This window comes from Xiphophorus couchianus, chromosome 8, assembly GCF_001444195.1.
Source record: "Xiphophorus couchianus chromosome 8, X_couchianus-1.0, whole genome shotgun sequence".
Taxonomy (NCBI): domain Eukaryota; kingdom Metazoa; phylum Chordata; class Actinopteri; order Cyprinodontiformes; family Poeciliidae; genus Xiphophorus; species Xiphophorus couchianus.
The window spans coordinates 15,717,563-15,735,163 of record NC_040235.1 but is presented as its reverse complement, the minus strand read 5'-3'; the positions used below and the strand labels follow the sequence as shown (position 1 = coordinate 15,735,163).

General features: G+C 40.2%; 1 protein-coding gene across 4 annotated transcripts in view; it reads right to left on the bottom strand.

The window, feature by feature from the left end:
* Positions 1–345: 345 nt before the first annotated feature.
* The window catches only part of abl1 (c-abl oncogene 1, non-receptor tyrosine kinase), a 33,508-nt gene continuing 16,252 nt past the window's right edge, over positions 346–17,601 (bottom strand). The window contains exons 1-11 of one of the 4 annotated variants that reach the window (XM_028025388.1): positions 15,552–16,132; positions 9,597–9,761; positions 8,698–8,993; positions 6,516–6,788; positions 6,235–6,319; positions 5,522–5,699; positions 4,934–5,118; positions 4,627–4,779; positions 4,454–4,543; positions 4,226–4,354; positions 346–3,458 (exon numbers count right to left, since the gene is read on the bottom strand). In XM_028025388.1, coding sequence (XP_027881189.1) covers positions 1,786–3,458; positions 4,226–4,354; positions 4,454–4,543; positions 4,627–4,779; positions 4,934–5,118; positions 5,522–5,699; positions 6,235–6,319; positions 6,516–6,788; positions 8,698–8,993; positions 9,597–9,761; positions 15,552–15,636 — 3,312 coding nt within the window. In that variant the 5' untranslated portion in view covers positions 15,637–16,132 and the 3' untranslated portion in view covers positions 346–1,785. Of the gene's footprint in view, positions 3,459–4,225; positions 4,355–4,453; positions 4,544–4,626; positions 4,780–4,933; positions 5,119–5,521; positions 5,700–6,234; positions 6,320–6,515; positions 6,789–8,697; positions 8,994–9,596; positions 9,762–15,551; positions 16,133–17,601 lie in introns of those variants that run through there. The other 3 variants (XM_028025389.1, XM_028025387.1, XM_028025386.1) reach the window with 3 other exon arrangements.

The following is a 17,601-nucleotide window of genomic DNA, read 5'->3' as shown; positions in this document are numbered from 1 at the left end:
GAATTATAGCTGGAGACTCCAGTGAGCAGGCTTTAAGTTCTGAATATGCAAAAAATAAAATAAAAAGACTGAATAAATAACTGATAGTGGCTGAATTAACCTGAAATGACAGGTGGATTGAGGAACAGAATAATGGATAGAGAGCTCTGTAAATATAGGGAAGTCAAAAAGTTTCTTTTTCTAAACCTGGAAAATATTAAATTCCAATCTCCCTCTGGCTGTGCAGGAACATTCTTAAATCAAGCTATTTTCACTCTGTAAAGGAAGCCATAAAAACAGTCACACCCAGATTTATATTTCAAGTAGCTTTTGTATTTTACTGCAACAAAAAAAAATAATAATAAATTGCACCCAGGTTAGAGAGGAAGAAACATTTACAAATATGGACAAACTTTGTTTACAAAATTTGGTGATTGAGGCTTAGACACAAAAGTAGAGTAGTGGTATGTTCGGTACAGAAGAGGAATTAACAAAAGCAACAACAGTACCATTGAAGTCAAGGCTGGCAGCAGTGACTTTTGTCCAAAGGTTTCGCAGTCAGGCAGGGCACAGAGGATGAGAAGATTACAGCACAAATACTGAAAATGTTCGAGGGATTCAGATAAAGGGGAAAAAAAAACATTACGGTGGAGTCTCACGTTAGTGTCTGTAATGGTCCTCCCCCCCTCTTTCAGTCATTTTGAAACAGCAATTGACAGACGCGTTAAAATTTTAGTCCAGTGTTTCCCAAGGGGGTGTTTATTTTTTGTGGTGGTGGAGGCCCTCTGCAACAATCGCTCGCGTGTCAGGAACAGAGGCCTGCCGGGGAAACACCGAGTTGGTCTGTTAACTAACAGTATGCTGCGGCAAGGCCAGGCTGCTACTAATGGCTGTTTTCACTGGCACAGAGAGAAATAAATTGCATCAAAACTCCTTACACATATAAATTTTAAAAAACAGGTTTAGTCTGAGAATAAATGTAAAAAAATAAAAATAAAAATCCACTGGGATGCAGATCATTAACCCAGATCCAAAGATTTTTTTTTTTTGGTGCCGCAAACATTTATATCCAATAAACACAAACACAGCCACTCTCAAGCACAAGGCAGAACTCAGCCAAAGCCATACAAACATGCTTTAACTAATAACACGACTTCACTAGAGCTAAATGTTATGGGAGTGGTGGGAGAAGCAAAAAGAGACGAGGGTCATTCTCTCCACATTGTTATTTTATGGCACAAATGGCTGCAAAATACTGCAAAAAGCACCAATACAAAACATCAGCAACACAATCTCATCTTTCAGCACACAACCAATCAATGACGACTGATCAAACAAGTAAAAAGTGTAGAACAAAGTCAATCTACGCAGGTTTTCTCTGAATTTTTTAAGCTGGCAACAGAAAAACAACTGGAAATATTTTCCAAGGCAAGTTTGGATTTCATTAATTGTCATAGCAACATCACATCACTAAAGATGATAAAAAAAAATATCAGAGGCCTTTTTATAATAATGTCATGAGACAGAAGGGGGGGTGGCAAAAAAAATTAAATATGTAAAACATGATTATTTCAAAGATGATTGATGTAGAATTGGTCCACAGCCTAATTAAGGCTAAGATGACAATGTGCATACAAAGTTACTGTTTCCTTTGAGTCCACTGAGGCAACCACAAGAGTCAGTAAGTGGGAGAAAACTGTAGTGTCAGCCCACACGGCTCCTCTCAATCACATTCCACCCAACAGCTCTCAGAAGGTCATGTGTTAAAATTCATATCAGTTTCCCATCTTGGTGTTTTTTACAGCGCTACCTCTGAACAATGTCACTGATCTCTTTAACAGAGGACAGCAGCTTGGTAAAGTCCTGCTGCGCGTTAGCACCCCCTGTGGCGGAGGGACAGATCTGAAGCTCACGCATTCTAGTCTCAAGGTTGTTGATGGCCTCTCGAAAGGCGAACTTGTTCATCTGCTGGATGGAGTCAACGTAGCTCATGCAGTACTTGGACAGGTTCTTCCCGGCCTCCAGCACGCCACTGTGGCTGCCTGTCTGCTCTGACATGCGGGAGATGGCGGCACGCAGCAGCTCGGCTCCCTCCAGGACCATCTCGCGTGTCACCGCCGAATTGGGCGTGCGCTCGCTGCCTTGGCGGGGTGTGGTCTTGCGGAGGGACGATCGGGTTTTGGCAATAGGGGTGAAAGCAGATAAGTTCTGATCCGCAGAGGAGGCGACTGTGGACGATGGACCACCCTGGGTCTGGCAGGAGGAAGAAGTGGTCACAGAGGGGGCAGATGCAGAAGCCTTTATCGCTGGAGGTTTAGAGCCCAAAGGCCCCTTTTTGGGTCCCTCAGTGAAGGCTGAGCGGGCTTGGTCACTAGCAGCAGTTGTATGGTGAGGGTCTGAAATAAAAGGAAGGCCCTTAGATTTGATGTCTGAGGGCGAAGATGAGGGCGAGGATATGGGGGATTCTTGAGTGGGGCTTCGTGGGATTTTGCCTGATTTGGGACCAGTGGGTGGTGGAGGTGGAGCCGGCTTGGGTTTATGCATCTTGTTTCTCTCCCTTAAAGATGCAGGCTCCACAGCATGCTTGTTCCTGCGAGCCCTGCACTCCTCTCCTGCTGCTCCCAGAGTAGGGAGCACATTAGCTTTTAGTTCTGCCTGGAGAGCGCTGGTCTTGGAGTTTTCCTGACCTGCTAAGCCTGGTCTCTTCACCACTTTGGGTGTCGATGCTTGCGGACTGGAACCAGAACTGGAATCATTATCTTTACCCAGGAAGGCAGGACAAACATCCGATGATGTGTTAAGACGTGGCGGGGGGGTCAGGGTGCCCATTCGACGGGCACTCTCTCCTTTCTGCTCGTTGGTCCTCTTCCGTGGCAGAGCCGGCTTCCCTCCCAAAGTGCTGGAGTCGAAGTGGCGCTGGCCCAGATCTCGGGGGAGTGTCACAGACTTCCACTCTGTGCCATCTCGGCCGTTTGACATGACAGACGACCAGAGGAAGCGATTTGAATTAGAAACCCCTTCCTCGTCACTGGGTGGCGTTGTAGCCGCCTTGCTACCGGGGCTTGGCAATGAAGGGGGGCCCTTTTTACGGGGGTACAGAGACCCCGGGTAGTTGGGAGTCCCACTGTTGTTGCCTCCTGCCCCATTGTTATTACCTCCCAAGAACTTTGAGGATTCAACACCATGTGTGGTGTCATTCAGAGACAACGATGTACCATTGTTGAAGTTGTCACCGTCTCGGGGATCAGGAGTCGCTACCCTCCTCTCAAAGGAAATGTCTGTCCTGGTGAAAGAGGAGCTTCGTTTGGGCGGAGCTGGTGCGTTCTTTTTCTTGATCTTGATGCGGCTGAGAAAACTATTACGGGTCTTGTTATCTTTGGGGATTAAGCGGTCATCTTCATTTAGGTTATTGTCCAGCAGAGGGCGCTCTTTCCTGGGGAGCATTGGCGATGATACAGGCACCTCAGGTTCCACAGGGTCTAAGGAACAGCACAATAGGTCAGTGTAAGGTTGGTGACATATTGTGCCTCACCAAAGTCTTTGTTCCCCTAAACCTCTTTACATTGGGACATTAAATATTCTTTACTGCATTTTATTGGGATCTTATGTGACAGACCAACACATAGTGTATAATTGTTAGCTGTAAGGGGAAAAGATGGAAGGATGCTACTCAAAATGTTTTACCAATAAACATCTGGCCTGTTCATGGATTCAGCATCCATAAATTGAGCCATGGTGGTTGTGCAAAAAGTTGTTTTTTTCCCCATGAGCTCAGCTAATGGGAGTTAATATTTTACCCATCAGTTTACTTCCTCACTTATGCCTATCTGTGGTGCTTAAACAAATATATTAAAAGTAGAGGCTATGAAGTGACAAACTGAAAAAGGTGTGTCAATACTTCTACAAGGATTTAAAATAAAGTTTAGCCATACTTTGATGGGCTGAAAGACAAAACAATTAATTATTTCAGAAAAGTGTACATTTACAATGCAATAACATTTATTGTATTGCAAATAGAATAAGTCTTAGAAGTTCAACATTTGAACAAAAAAATACAAGTTCATATTATTAATATTGATCATTTTAAGTTTTCTAAATTAAACAATTGTGGACATCTGGATGTAAAATTTTGACTTATTTTCATTTTACGGTTAATTGTAACTCCTATTTACTTAAACAATCTTTGTTGTTCATTACATATAATGAACAAGCTGGAAGGGCGCACTACATTGTGAATGTATCCCACCTGGACTGTCTCTGTTTCGGTTCTCCATGTTCTTATGGAGCGTCCTGGTTTTGGTTGGGAGCTCTGGAGCCTGCTGGAGGGAGCCTAATGTTGTCTTCTTCCCCTTCTTCCCTAATTCCTTTTCAACTTCTATTATTTGGCAAAGAGTTGACAAAACATGAAGAGTTACACTTCGGGGGAAACAACAATAAGAGATGTGCTTTAGATGATGAGGGAAGCAAGACTGACCGTCAGAGATGCTAGATTCCTGAAACATGGTTTCGAAGGCTTGATGTGTTTCAGCAAAAGATGGACGCTCAGAGGGGTTCCACCTCCAACCTGAGAGGAAGGAAGTGTAAATAAAGCTGAAAAGAACAAAAGACTTTTTCCATCAGTTTGCAGACAGATCTTGCAGCACTCACAGGCTCTCATAAGTTCATAGACCTTCTCTGGACAGCCTTCTGGTCGTTCCATGCGATAGTCTCTTTGCAGCAGCTCATAGACCTGGGACAAGTCAATGCCGGGGTAAGGAGACATGCCATAGGTGGCGATCTCCCACAGCAGCACCCCAAAAGCTAACAAAATAAAAACTAAGCAGTTAGTTTCGTCTTGGGTGAAATAAAAAAAGTGTCTTTAAAGAGTCCACAGTGGAAATTTGCTATGGTTCAGTCTAATAAATTTAAACAGTAGCAGTAAATTCCACTGCTGTTCAAGAGAGCGTAAACTTACCCCAGACGTCAGACTTTATGGAGAATGTGTTATAGGCCAGACTCTCTGGAGCAGTCCACTTGATGGGGAACTTGGCACCGGCGTGAGCCGTATATGTATCTCCAGTCATTAATCTGCTCAAGCCGAAGTCTGCGACCTTCACCAGGTGGTTCTCCCCGACCAAACAGTTCCGGGCAGCCAAGTCCCTGCGGGACAGAACCCAGGAGGAATAGAGAGCTTTGTGACTTTAAGAAAATGAAATAAAAGTAATCCTAAACCTAAATGATTACAACTATAAAATGAAAAGCTGAAAGCAGCACTCTCTACTCTCTTCTGCTGTGGTGCTGGATTTCAATTTTTGGAGCAGTATTGAGTCATAAGCCGAGTCCTGACAGGCTCCAGAATTGAATTGTAGTTTGCAAACATAAAAAGCATAAATCATGCTTTGCATGCCAGAACAATAACAATGACTTCTCTGTGATGCATTGAGAGTTAAAGAACTGCACAAGAACAAGGAAAATTATTTAATACTTAACATTATAAATGTTTTTCTTTTGTTTACATCAAAGTATATGATAAATGCATGACACTCAAATGTAATATAGTCACCTGTGTATAAAGTTTTTTTTCTCCAGGTACTCCATGGCAGATGAAATTTGTGTGGCCATGTACAGCAGCACCACGGCGTTGACCTCCTCCTTGTTGCACTCCCTCAGGTAATCCAGGAGGTTGCCGTGCGTCATGAACTCTGTGATGATGTAAAATGGTGGCTCACGTGTGCACACACCTGCAAGTATAAAAATCAAAACACTGGATGAAGCTTAACATTTCAACCAGCAATTAATTATTGGTTTAGCAGTGCTATGTTTTCCTGGCTGGGAAACACATCTCTGTACCGCTTGTGGAAAACTAAGATTTATCGCCAAATTTGTGGCGTGCAATAACAGCCGTCACATGGACAGACTCTCCCACCTGAGCTGTGAATCTCTGCAGCTACTCCAGAGTTACAAAGAGCCTCTGGCTGCTTCTCTTTATCCATCTCCAAGATGTGTTTTGTTCACTAATATTCTCTAGCCAACCTCTAGGGTCTTCCCCAAACAGCTAAAAGTTAAACTGATACTCAGCAATTAAATAGCAAATTTAAAAATGACTTGGTTGCACTGGATTTTACTTTATTTAACAGAGTATTACGAGGGTTAAATACAAACATATACCAGTCTGTTAAATAAAATCCCTTCCACTTCACAACTGTCCACTACTTTGTGTTGATCTGTCACATTTAAATCTAATTTAAAAACTAGTTAACTGATTTTTAAACATACCTAAAAGCTGCACCAGGTTGGGGTGTTTAATCTCTTTCATAACTGCAGCCTCCTTGAGAAACTCCTCCACCTCCATTGTGTCCTCCTACAAAGTTGTTTCCATAAAGGAAGAAGTGGCAAAAAAAAAAAGTTAGGACTAAAGTGCAGTTGCGTCTCTGTGGCAGCAGAGGGCAGCACTATTCAGCCTGATCAAGGAATTATATCTGCCACACTCCTAATATATTATGCTGGAGTTAAAATGTTTTCACAAGCTTGCATAAGAAGGATTTGTTTCACCTAACCTTAAGTGTCTTGACAGCCACAGTGAGGTTGTACTTCTTCCAGACACCTTCATACACCTCGCCATACTGGCCCCCTCCCAGTTTGTGCTTCATGGTGATGTCAGTGCGCTCCATTTCCCACTTGTCGTAGTTGGGAGAAACTCCATAGATGGTGGGCTTGTTGCGTTTCGGTGCAGGGTAATGTAGCGTGGTGATGAGGCCGTCCTGCACGGTGGAGTGGTGGTGCACCAGCTCCGCCAACGTGGTGAAACGGCTTTCCGACGACACGTAGAGCTGGGGGAGGACAGAGTTTTTACTTCTGAGTGAATGTTCACTTATTACGCTAAAAAAAAGAGAACTCATTTCTTGTACATTTAACAAAAAATATTTTAGAAACTAAAGTTAGGTGCAACATTTTAACATTTTAATAAAAACGACCAATGCTAAAACACATTGTGTGGAAACATTAAGCTAAGCTATTGCTGGAAACGGTTATATCTGGAAAAGTTATGATCTTGGTGTGTCCCAAGCAAGGCATTCATCAGGAAGTTGGTGGACAGAAGTGTGTTGGTCAAGGCTCAGTAGACAGACTTTTCCATTATTCCACTGTTGCATAATACTAAAAATAGTTTCCTTGTGCATTACTTTATGTTAATAGCCTTGAGTGCATAAATTAAGGGAATACAGAGGAAAGAATAAAAAACATTTAACTGGCAAAAATACAGAGGCTGTCTCAGAGCTGTTGATGTAATCTTCAGTTACTAGGGAAGTCCATCATACCAGATTTCTGACTTCCAGCTCAGAGGGGAGATGGAAAACCACATGAGAATGGGGAACCTTGTGTACGCGTCTGCTTTTCTCGGTCTGTGTTTGTGCATTTGCATTTTTCATGTGTGAGCGTACATACTCTGCTGCATCTGTCTGCATAAAGCATGTCTCAGCATGGGGGTCAGAACCCAAGTCGGGCCTCGTGCGTTTGGTGCTTATTACACGAAGCATGGTCGCGGTCAGAGGCATTCTTGTCATAACTGGAGTTCTTGAAGCTGTTTCACCTTGCTTCATCACAGACAGGAAGGTGACACACGCAAAAATGATGGGAGTTCTTGAGGAAATCTCACACCAAGAATTTTAGCCAGTCTTTACCCACATGCCCCTCCATAGACAGTTTTATGTTAAAAAAAAAAAGTCCTGTGGAATTTTCAAGCAACTTACATTTCCTAATCAAACATGTTGAACAAAGGATATAAATTTTATCTATTATCTACTAAATCAGAGGTTCCTGTTCTTCGCCAACATTGAAAATTGTTTTGTTTCCAGAAGCTTATCAAAGTTTTTCACTGCCTATATATATATATAAAAAGGCGTTTTATGTTTTCGACTGGCCCAACAATCACCAATAAGGACTAGTTAAGAATAGACTCAGGTCACCATGTAATTTCTAGGTAAATAGCTCTCTCTAAGAGCATTAAGTTAAATTCTCTCAATGAGGTAGTAATCTTTTAAATATAGTTGTAGGCTCTTTCGGAAGCCTTGCATATTTACTAAGTACAAGAAGGACTGGTAGAACATAAGATTGTGCAAGCAGGATGCTGCTAAATCCTTCCTTTGTAGAAACTAAATCAGGGTAAAAAGATCTGCAATGCTGTTGCTACTCAGAACTGACAAGTAAAAGCCCTTCCTTTTATAATTTTCTGCTTGAGTTTTTCTGACTAGTACTAGGGGAAAAGGGCAACAATGCAACAGGACAGATAGGACACCATTAATGGTTCAGTAAGAATACTTCAAATGAATGTCATTAACTGAATTAAAGACATTATGCCATATAGTGTTGTAAAAATGTATTTAAGCAATAACAAATATATTCTTTTTTTCAAAAGAAAAAGGTAACCTGAGTAAACACAAAGAGCAAATTTATGATTTCCTTTATGAAAGGTGGAAAAAACTATCCAAACCAACATGGCTCTAATGTCAAAAAGTGAAAACCTTCCAAAACCTAAGAACAGGTTGTGCCACCTTAGGCATCAATAGCTACCATCAAGCCATTACAAAAAACTGCCTTTGAATCTTTTTCCATCATTGTGTAGGAATGTTGGCCCACTCTTTGCTTTATTTCTGTCACTCTGAGGTATTTTTGAGAATGATTGGATTTAAAACTTTAACTGGAAGTAAATTTTATAGAATGTGCGTTTCCAGTGGTTCCCACCTTGCCATCTGACGCAGTGTTAATCCTGTAATGGTAGACTCTCCCCTCATACCGCAGGGAAATGGACCTCTGTCCAGGGCTGCTCTCGCTCTCCCGGACCAGGAAGCTCCCGTTGATGCCCGAGCTGAGCAGGTACTCGGCAGCATTGCGTGACACGGGTCCGTGGTACCAGCTGTGCTTCTCCAGGCTGTTGACTGGAGTGATGTAGTTGGATGGCACCCAACCCTGGCCATTCTTGGTCTGAGCCTCGCACCACTCACCATTGTGGTTGTAACCCAGCACACGCAACTTCTCCCCTGTTCAATCAAAAAGAGTAAGATGAACCAAAATGTTTAGAGAATGTCAACTTTAGCCATGTTTACAGTTTTCTTAGATAATAGTAGACATGCTGAAAAAAACCCGGAAGGAAGGAAGGAAGGCTACCAGCTTCAGCATTTCATTATCAAAATAAAATGATTGCATTATCAGCATTATTGCTCAAGAACAGTGCAGACATTTTCTTGTTTACTCAAGGGGCTACAGTCCCTCCTTCCTTCCTGCATTTGTCTGTGTAATCCATCTGTAGCATTGTTTTACAGAAGGCTCAGTGGAAAAAAGCCCATATATGTCTGAACATTTTCAGGAAGTGAATTGAGAACAAAGAGAATAATAGAAGGGACACAAATAAGGTGATTCCCAGATGTAGTCACAACTCTACAGACCCAGTTTCTACAATGTGACTGGCTTCTCCCGCCATTTAAAGCCATTAGACAGATAATATTCTGCATTATGATAAAGTCAAACCTTACTAGGAAGGATGACGTGAGGACAAAACCCATACTTTTCCAGACTGTGTTACTCATTTTCTACATATGGAAATTTGATTTTCAATAAAAATAAATTTAAAAACATTCTCTCACCTTTAGTGATGCTTAGTGTGTTGTCACCACTTGCTACGAAATCATAGAGTGCAACAAACAAATTGGGGTCATTCTCGCTAGGCCCTGCCAACAGGTTCTCTTTGGAGTTCCAGCGAGCCGCTTCAGACAGACCCTGACCCTCAAAGTCTGGTCTCTGGAGAGCTTCTGGGAAAAACGGAAAAAAAAAAAAAACACAGGTTGGTGAAAATATTTACAAATATCAGAAATACATGTAGAAACTAGGGAAAAGTAGCATCTAGACAGCCAGTATTTTTCAGAGTGCAGGACTGTGGTCCCTTGGGGTGCCACCAGAGGACTCTTGCAGGTCTTAAATTTATAGGGAAATGAGAACAAAAAAATGCAAAAAAAAAAAAAAAAAGAAATTTGAATCACACATTTTAAATTACTTTTGTATGAAAACTAATCTGTTTTTCAATTATTATAAAAGGTGAAATAACTTATTATGGTAAATTGTTATTGGCCGTGTTCACATTTCTGATTGGCTGCTAGTCAAATTTACCAGGCTGGTTTGTTCGTCAGGCTAGCATAGCAAAAGTGACATGGGCAAGTTTCTGACAAGACAGACATCCAGCAGCCCTACTGCAAAAATAATTTATAGCCATCTAAAAGAAGAAGGTATGAATTAGCATTTATGTTAAATGAATGTAACAATTATTGAAGAGTTAATAAAAGTGAGAGAACAACACCATAAAAGTCTATGTTTCTTCACACATTTTGTAGCTGTTTGGGGGGCTTGTTGCATGGAAAAGCTTAGGAAACCCTGTAGTAAGCCATGCTCAATGTAAACTCTTTGGGATCATGCCTTGAAAATACTTCTTTATTGTGCTCTTTAATCTTTTCTACATCAGTTTTAGCTTCCCTTAAGTGTTCAGAGATGACTTCCAAGAAAATCTCCAGCTGAGATGCTTCTGTGGGATTAAGCCAGCCCTTGTCATCTTTCATGTCTCTGCAACATGTAATTTTTTTTTAACAGACCAATCTCATTTTTAATTATCTGTAGACAGAAAACTCACTTCTGCCCATGAGAATAATACTCCCAGAAGTGCTTTCAGGATCTTTGTGAAGTGGATGAGCATTGCCTAACAGAGAATTTACTTCAGTTCAAAGTTACGTTCAGCATAAAGAGTCAAATACAGTCATGTTAGAGTGGTAAAACTGCTGGATAAATGTGAAAATGCAAAGTTGTTGGTCACAAATGTGAAAAAGAAAGTTTTTTTTTGTTTTTTACCAAACTGGTGTTCATTTTGAACATGACCCTGACAGCATCAGGATCATAGTGTAAGACAGGATTTCTGTAGTAGAGTTCTGCAATCAGTTCACTACAGACATTATGATAAGCATTAAAAAAAGTTCATTTTCCAAGCCAGATCTACAATACAAACACTCCTGAAGGAACAGTAGGGAAGGTAACAGTTTTGATTTTGTTTTCATAAACAGATTTCTTTTGTCGATTTTTGGAAAAGGCCAAATTGCAGCTTTGGATCATGAGCCTTATAGGTTTTGTCAAAGCAAAATTACAAAAGCAAATAATTGGTACTAGGACATTTCTGTCAAATTAAATAAAAAGGGCAATGGAAATGACAGCATTTTAAGATGCAAATAAATATAAGAAATATGTTCAAAAATATGGACATTTGAGATGTTTCAAGGCCTAAAATGAAGATGAATCAATAAAAGACTTTTACAGAAACCCTGATGTCTTTGAAGGTTGTACCTCCAAAATCAAACATCTGTGATCCGACATAAGTGATTGAAACATTGATTTTAACTGCAAAGGGAAATATTTCAAATTAGGCTAAAAGAACAACCACAATACCACATAATGGCATTCAAGCAGAACTCCACAGAGTGATATTATAATTCCTTCCCAATTACAGAAGTCAGAGCAAGAGGGATTCGTTTCTGTCTGAAAAACTAAATTTTAGTGGTCAAATTAAAGTATGTAATGGCCAAGCCACTTCAGGATGTTGCATATGTATTTTGAGTACAATCAGCTGATCTAGATCACACAAGACTTTGAATGTGTAACAACTGCCACTTTTGTTTTCTTATTACATTTCCAACCCTTATTAATAACCTAAGGTTCTTGATTAATACTCGTTATTGCATGACTCGACATTAGTCAAGACATGGCACGAACGTGTATCTTGATAAAGCTCCTGCAATTTAAAGCAGAGGGTTGACGGAAGATTCTGCAAAATGTTTGATAAAAAGGCATAATAGAGGAGTTGCATGAATGAGATTAAAGTTAAATATGACTCTATAAGCATCCAAGGACCTGGCTACCTGAACGTCAAGATCTAAGGTCAAGTTTGAACTGCATAAATCGACTACCAATGGACATAGCATGGATTTCAAGATCTCAAACAATAAGCAGACACCGAAGTGTTGCACAACTCTGGGAGAGTGAAGAGCCAAACAGTTTATCACATGACTTTGTTGACAAGTTGCAGGAATCCCTGTTTTGGAAGACAAAAGGAAAGATTTAGACTCAGCAGTCTAGACCCATTATGAGGTTCTTTTTAGATCAAAACATGCCGTTTTGCTTCAAGGTAAAGACTGTATATTTGATCCAGACTCTGAAAACGCCATATTTTTGGGTCTTGGTGGATGCTGGAGGAACAATACCCAGTTATAGACAAATAAAGGTCAGAAAGTCCTAATCAATACATTAAAACATGTCTCTAAAGGTAAAAGCTGGTTAATATTTGCTTAAAATAATAATTTTCAACATATGAGATGGCATTTTAACTCAGTGGTACATTCAAGAAAGTATAATAAAATTACAAACAGATGAGACCAGCATCGGTGCTGCGTGAAAAAAAGTAACCAGTAAAAAAAGATGTGGATCTGAAATTAAGGATGACTAACCTACTGAAAGCCTAGCCAGGTCATTAAGTGTGAGCAGCAATAGCCACACACATGCACTTGAAAGGCCTCAATTATTGCAGCTCTTCATGCAAGGAGGAAAAAAAAGCACACTGATGCATTCTAGCCCAAATAAAACACACATGAAAAAGAAAAATCAGGTGACAAATGAAATCCATAGGGGAACCAAGAAGGAAAATGAATGAGAATAATTCTTGATCAGACTAAAGCTCTGCGAAGCTGCGAAGAGGGAAAATTACAGCATGAATTGGCTTCATTTCTGAGATGACCGTCAAAATGATTAAACGAGTGTGAGGCTTGTAAAACCTTCAGAGCAATGACTGCACAGTAAGAGTGAGGGAAGAGAACAGGGTGAAAAAGATCTAAAACTTTAATCTTAAAAATCGACAGTCAACCTGGTGGGTCCTACATTGGTAACTTACTTTTGATTTTATTTCATATTTAAAATATACCGAAATACCATATGCTTGCATACTAAAAAATGACTTTTCCCTTAGAATAATCAAACAAGTCTTTGTAGAATAAGTTCAAGTGGAATAAAAGATTTTATTTACTTTGTTCAAATTAAGAAGTTTTTATTTATTTCCTTGGTATTTGGCAGAACAATCTTAAAAACTGTGACTTGGATCAAACACTTTGGGTATCCTTCCACTAGATAGAGTTGGTCAATTTTCTCCAGATGGCACAGATCAAGTGGAGCTTGTAGACCACCGTGTTCACTGACACCTAATCAGCTTTGCCAACATGGCATTGAGATGTGGGATTTGTGATTACCACCCCAAAACACTGTCTATGTTATCCTTAGACAACTACATAAGTCACTTGCTGGTATGCTTAGGGTCACAGATCACTGGACAGGCACATTTGTGCCCAAGCTTCAGGTTCTTGGCTGACAAAGTCTGGGCTGGCTCTTCAAATATTGCCTTAATCATTCCATATCAAGTTCTTCCTTCCTGTTGAAGTGCACCAGTCCCTCCAACAACACTAACAACCCCACAATATGACACTACCACTTATCGGCACTAAAGCTGGAATAAAATCTCAGATGTTTCATTTAGGACTGGGTGATGTGGTCCAAAATTAATATCAAGATCAAGTCTATTTGTAAGGTCCACTTTTGTTTCAAAAGATTTATCATTTTGATTGATTAGACATACCTGATCACTTGGTGCAGACATTTTCTATTTTATGCACAGAAGACATTGCAGAGGTAGCTAATTCAACCAAAAAAAAAAAAATCTCATCTGATAATATTTTCTGACCTGGATAATGAACTAAATGCATCTTATTCTGCAAGAGCTGATAGTCAGTTGAAGAATTATTTACAATGCATGCATTTCTGCTGAGCTGCCCCTGCGCTGTTCGCTGCTTGAGCAGTGATTACCCTAATTTCCACTTCATGGCTCCGCTCCACTGTCAACCCCAGAAGTGCTCCAAGAAGCATACGTTCGAAATGAGAGATTGCATAAAAAAATCAAGTGGTAAAAGGGATGAGAGGTGTCATAAAATACTCTAGTTCTCAACTTCCAAAACTAATATTTTTCCCTCTATTGCTCTCTCACGTCATCTGCCTTCACTGATGCTCCTACTGCAACTTGAGTGAGAGAAATTTGGACACAATACTTTTCAGTGTGTCTGGTGCAGGGAGTGCATCCTGCTGGATTTCCTCCCACGTCCCCACGGTTCAGAGTGTAATGCCGACTTCTGATTGCTTCAAATGGAGAAATGTTCCCGGATTTAAAATCTGTCTTAAGTGGCGCTTGTAATTCCAGGTTATGGTGCAGCAACAGAGCGCAGAGTAAGCCTGCAAATCAACATCAAAACCCTTAAAAATGTGATTTTACACTAGGGAGAGCACAAGGGGGATCCTGTTTAAAAGTGTTCATTCAATACGCCATTTAAAAAGTGACAAGTAAAAACAGATTGCCTGGATTTTCTTAACGCCGTCTGTCGAATGACATACACAGAAAAAGTCTAGCGCAACTTCTGCCCTCAGAAACTCCAGAAAAATGTCTGCAGAATTTTAAAAAAAAAAAAAGTAATTTTTTTTTTCCTTTCCTACCATATACACAAATCATTTAAAGTCGTTATACCAACTTGAAGAAAAGCAGTGCCATTTTCCTTGTTCACAGTTCCAGGAAAGTTTATCAATACTGGCCGAGTCTCTGGTTCCTCAATCACCGATAAATCTGGTGGTTCAATCCCTCCTAATTTGGATGAGTGGGCCCTGGTGTAAAGTAGGTGGTGCTAGTCAAAAGAAATTTGACTTCCCGTTTGACACCTTGAAATTTGGCCTTTGTCTCTTCAGGAATGTTCTGCTCTTTCCTAAACTCCGCCTACAGCACATCATCACAACAGTGCTTCTCCTTTATGCCGTTTACATCCATTCTTAGGAGTGTTGGAATAAGAAGTAGTTTGATAAGTTCAGCAAATGTGCAGTTCTTCCAGGTGTTTGCTAATTGTTTCTGCTCCAAATTGAAACATTGAGAACTTTTTGTTCCTACTCTCTTATTTAAGACTCAGTCCCTGTCATTATGAAAATCGCATGGACTTCAACTATGCACAAAATTAAAACCATTATATCACGATGTCTTTCTAAATTTTTATAGGCACACTGAAACCCTAATGAAGTAATAAAGAACAGCAAAGAAGTGAAAAGTGCACACTGAGATTAGATTCCCCCTCCCCTCCTAAACAAGAGTTAAGTGGGACATGGCCAGGAGTCAGATTTCCTTGTATTCTTTTTGCTGTCTTTTTTTCCACATTTTTTTCCTCTCTAGCCAGCCAGAGTGTCTGGCCTCCCTCCTCCTCCCCTGTGCTTTCTCTCTACTTACCCTCCCCGTTCTTTAGTTTCCAAAGTTCAGAAATCACGGTAAGACTTAACGTCTCAAAACCTCCTCTTTTTTTCTTTACTCACTATTCCTAATTTTCCTCCAATGTTTTGACATGTTTCTTTACTTAAACAGCTGCTTTTTTACAAAGTAAATTGTTAACGATAGGCCCAAGCGAAAAGACAATGCCATAGTGGCCATGAAGTGTTCTTACCTTCTAAGTAGCAGCTGGAGGATGACGAGAGGCCCTTCTTAGATTTACACCCCACCAATTTCAGGCATATCTCCAACATTTTCATCTGCTTTTTTCTCCACTTTCCTGGCGAAATTATAGTTGCTTGATCAAATCAGATGTCACTCAAAAGTTTCTATCTACATTTGTCCCAAAAAAGAAAAGATCAAGCTAAAATGCGAAGAGATTTCCTTTTGTCGGTTCCTTCCAGCTGCTGTATATCCTTCTCGTCTTTCCTTTCCTTTTGAAAACCCGAAAGAGCAGCTGTCTGGCAAAGCCTACCAACTTTTTCTTCTGAGCGTCTCCATCTTTTTTCTCTTTTTTTTGTCCCTCCCTTGTTAACTTTAGGACTTTTAGCTACATCTACTTTTAAGAGACAAAACAGAAATCCAGAGGAGCAGGTTGAGTCCAGAGAGTTGGTAGGTGTGTAGAAGTAACGGCAGAGTTGGCATTAGCGTAGGGTAGACGTTGCCATTCCCCTCTCCTGTCCCCTGTGTGAGCGTGTATCCGAAGCACAGGGACCACTCGTGCTACAGCAGCCAACAAAGGGCCTCTTTCAAGCTCTGCCTGCTGCACTCAATGACATCAGCTAAGCCCTCCCACCTCCAAAAGTAGGAGGGAGAAACCGCTACCACACACATACACACACGCAGTTAAAAGATTCCCAACACCTCACCAGCATCCAAACATCATGTCAGCTTTAAAGTAAAAGCTCCAGACGACTAATTCACCAAACACCTAAATAGCTTAAACTGCACAATTCTTCTTTAGTCTTCTTTCTCCTCCTTTTGAAGTCAAAATGATTAAAAGATGCTCCTCCTCCAACTTTTCAGCCCCTTCCCCCTCTCTGTCTTTCTACCATTCTCTGTCCTCAATCATGGTTTTTTCCCCTGTTTCTCCACTCTGAAATGTTTACAGGTTAAGAAATCATTTCTGGAAACAGGACTGGGCCATTGAAGGCAGAACTAAAGCTCTCAGCTGAAAGCGCAACATTTATCAGTTTTTCATGGGTTTCATTTGTCACCTAACTAGATCATTTTTTCCATACTTTCATGTCAAAAGGGAACAAGAAAGAACATCTGAATTCATCAAAATGAAAACAGTATCATTGCATTATATGCATCAACATGTGTAGAATTATGTTACTGGAGAGACCATAGGTAAAGAGAACAAAAACCTACATATGGACCGCACAACATTGAGCACATGTTGGATACTAATGGTCTAGTAGTAGGCTATGTGAATATTTACATACTCCTAGACCTCTGCCTCTCAATTCCTCAAGGGATGGACAATTATCATATAATTAGTTATTGAAAGAAAATGATAAGAATCATGATGTATTGTTGTAGCAATAAGCTAAAGAGGTTAAAAGAACTCTATGCAGTTTGATTTAGATTGCTTTTGCTGTTTTAAAATGTTTGTGTCAATTCAGATAATTTTCAGCAATTATCTGAAAATATTACAGAATGCAATTGTTGTGAAATTTGTAGATGCAAACGTCCCATACTTAATGACGCTAATGTACTGAAGCAGTAAATTTGATTTAACTGGTGAGTTTTATCTTTAAAGGAGGAATATATTGTAAAATCGACCCTGGCTGGTGATCAGCACTGACCAGCTGGTTGAAAACTTTTAAAAATCTGATCATCTTTAAATCAGTAAGGCTCTATTCAATACCAGCTTATGATACAAACAACAAACTTCGGTGTGCAGGTGTTTCTCAGGAAAAGAAGACTCAGTTGTTTTGAGCATTTGAGGTGCACAAATAAGTCATACCAAAGAGATGTATGAAACAATTTAAAATGTAACCATTTTTTTCTACCCATTTAGTTCGTTAAAGCTGTAAGAGAACCAGAAAGTACGAGACTTTCATCAGACAATAAGACAACATTTCAAGCTTTTAACCTTTGCCATGGGGCATTTGGAATGGAAATGACAGCAGCATTCTGAAAATTTTAAATTGAAGGTAAAGCTCTATCAATGGAACACAGTGAATCCCGTTTGAGTAATGTTAGAAGTATTAATAAGG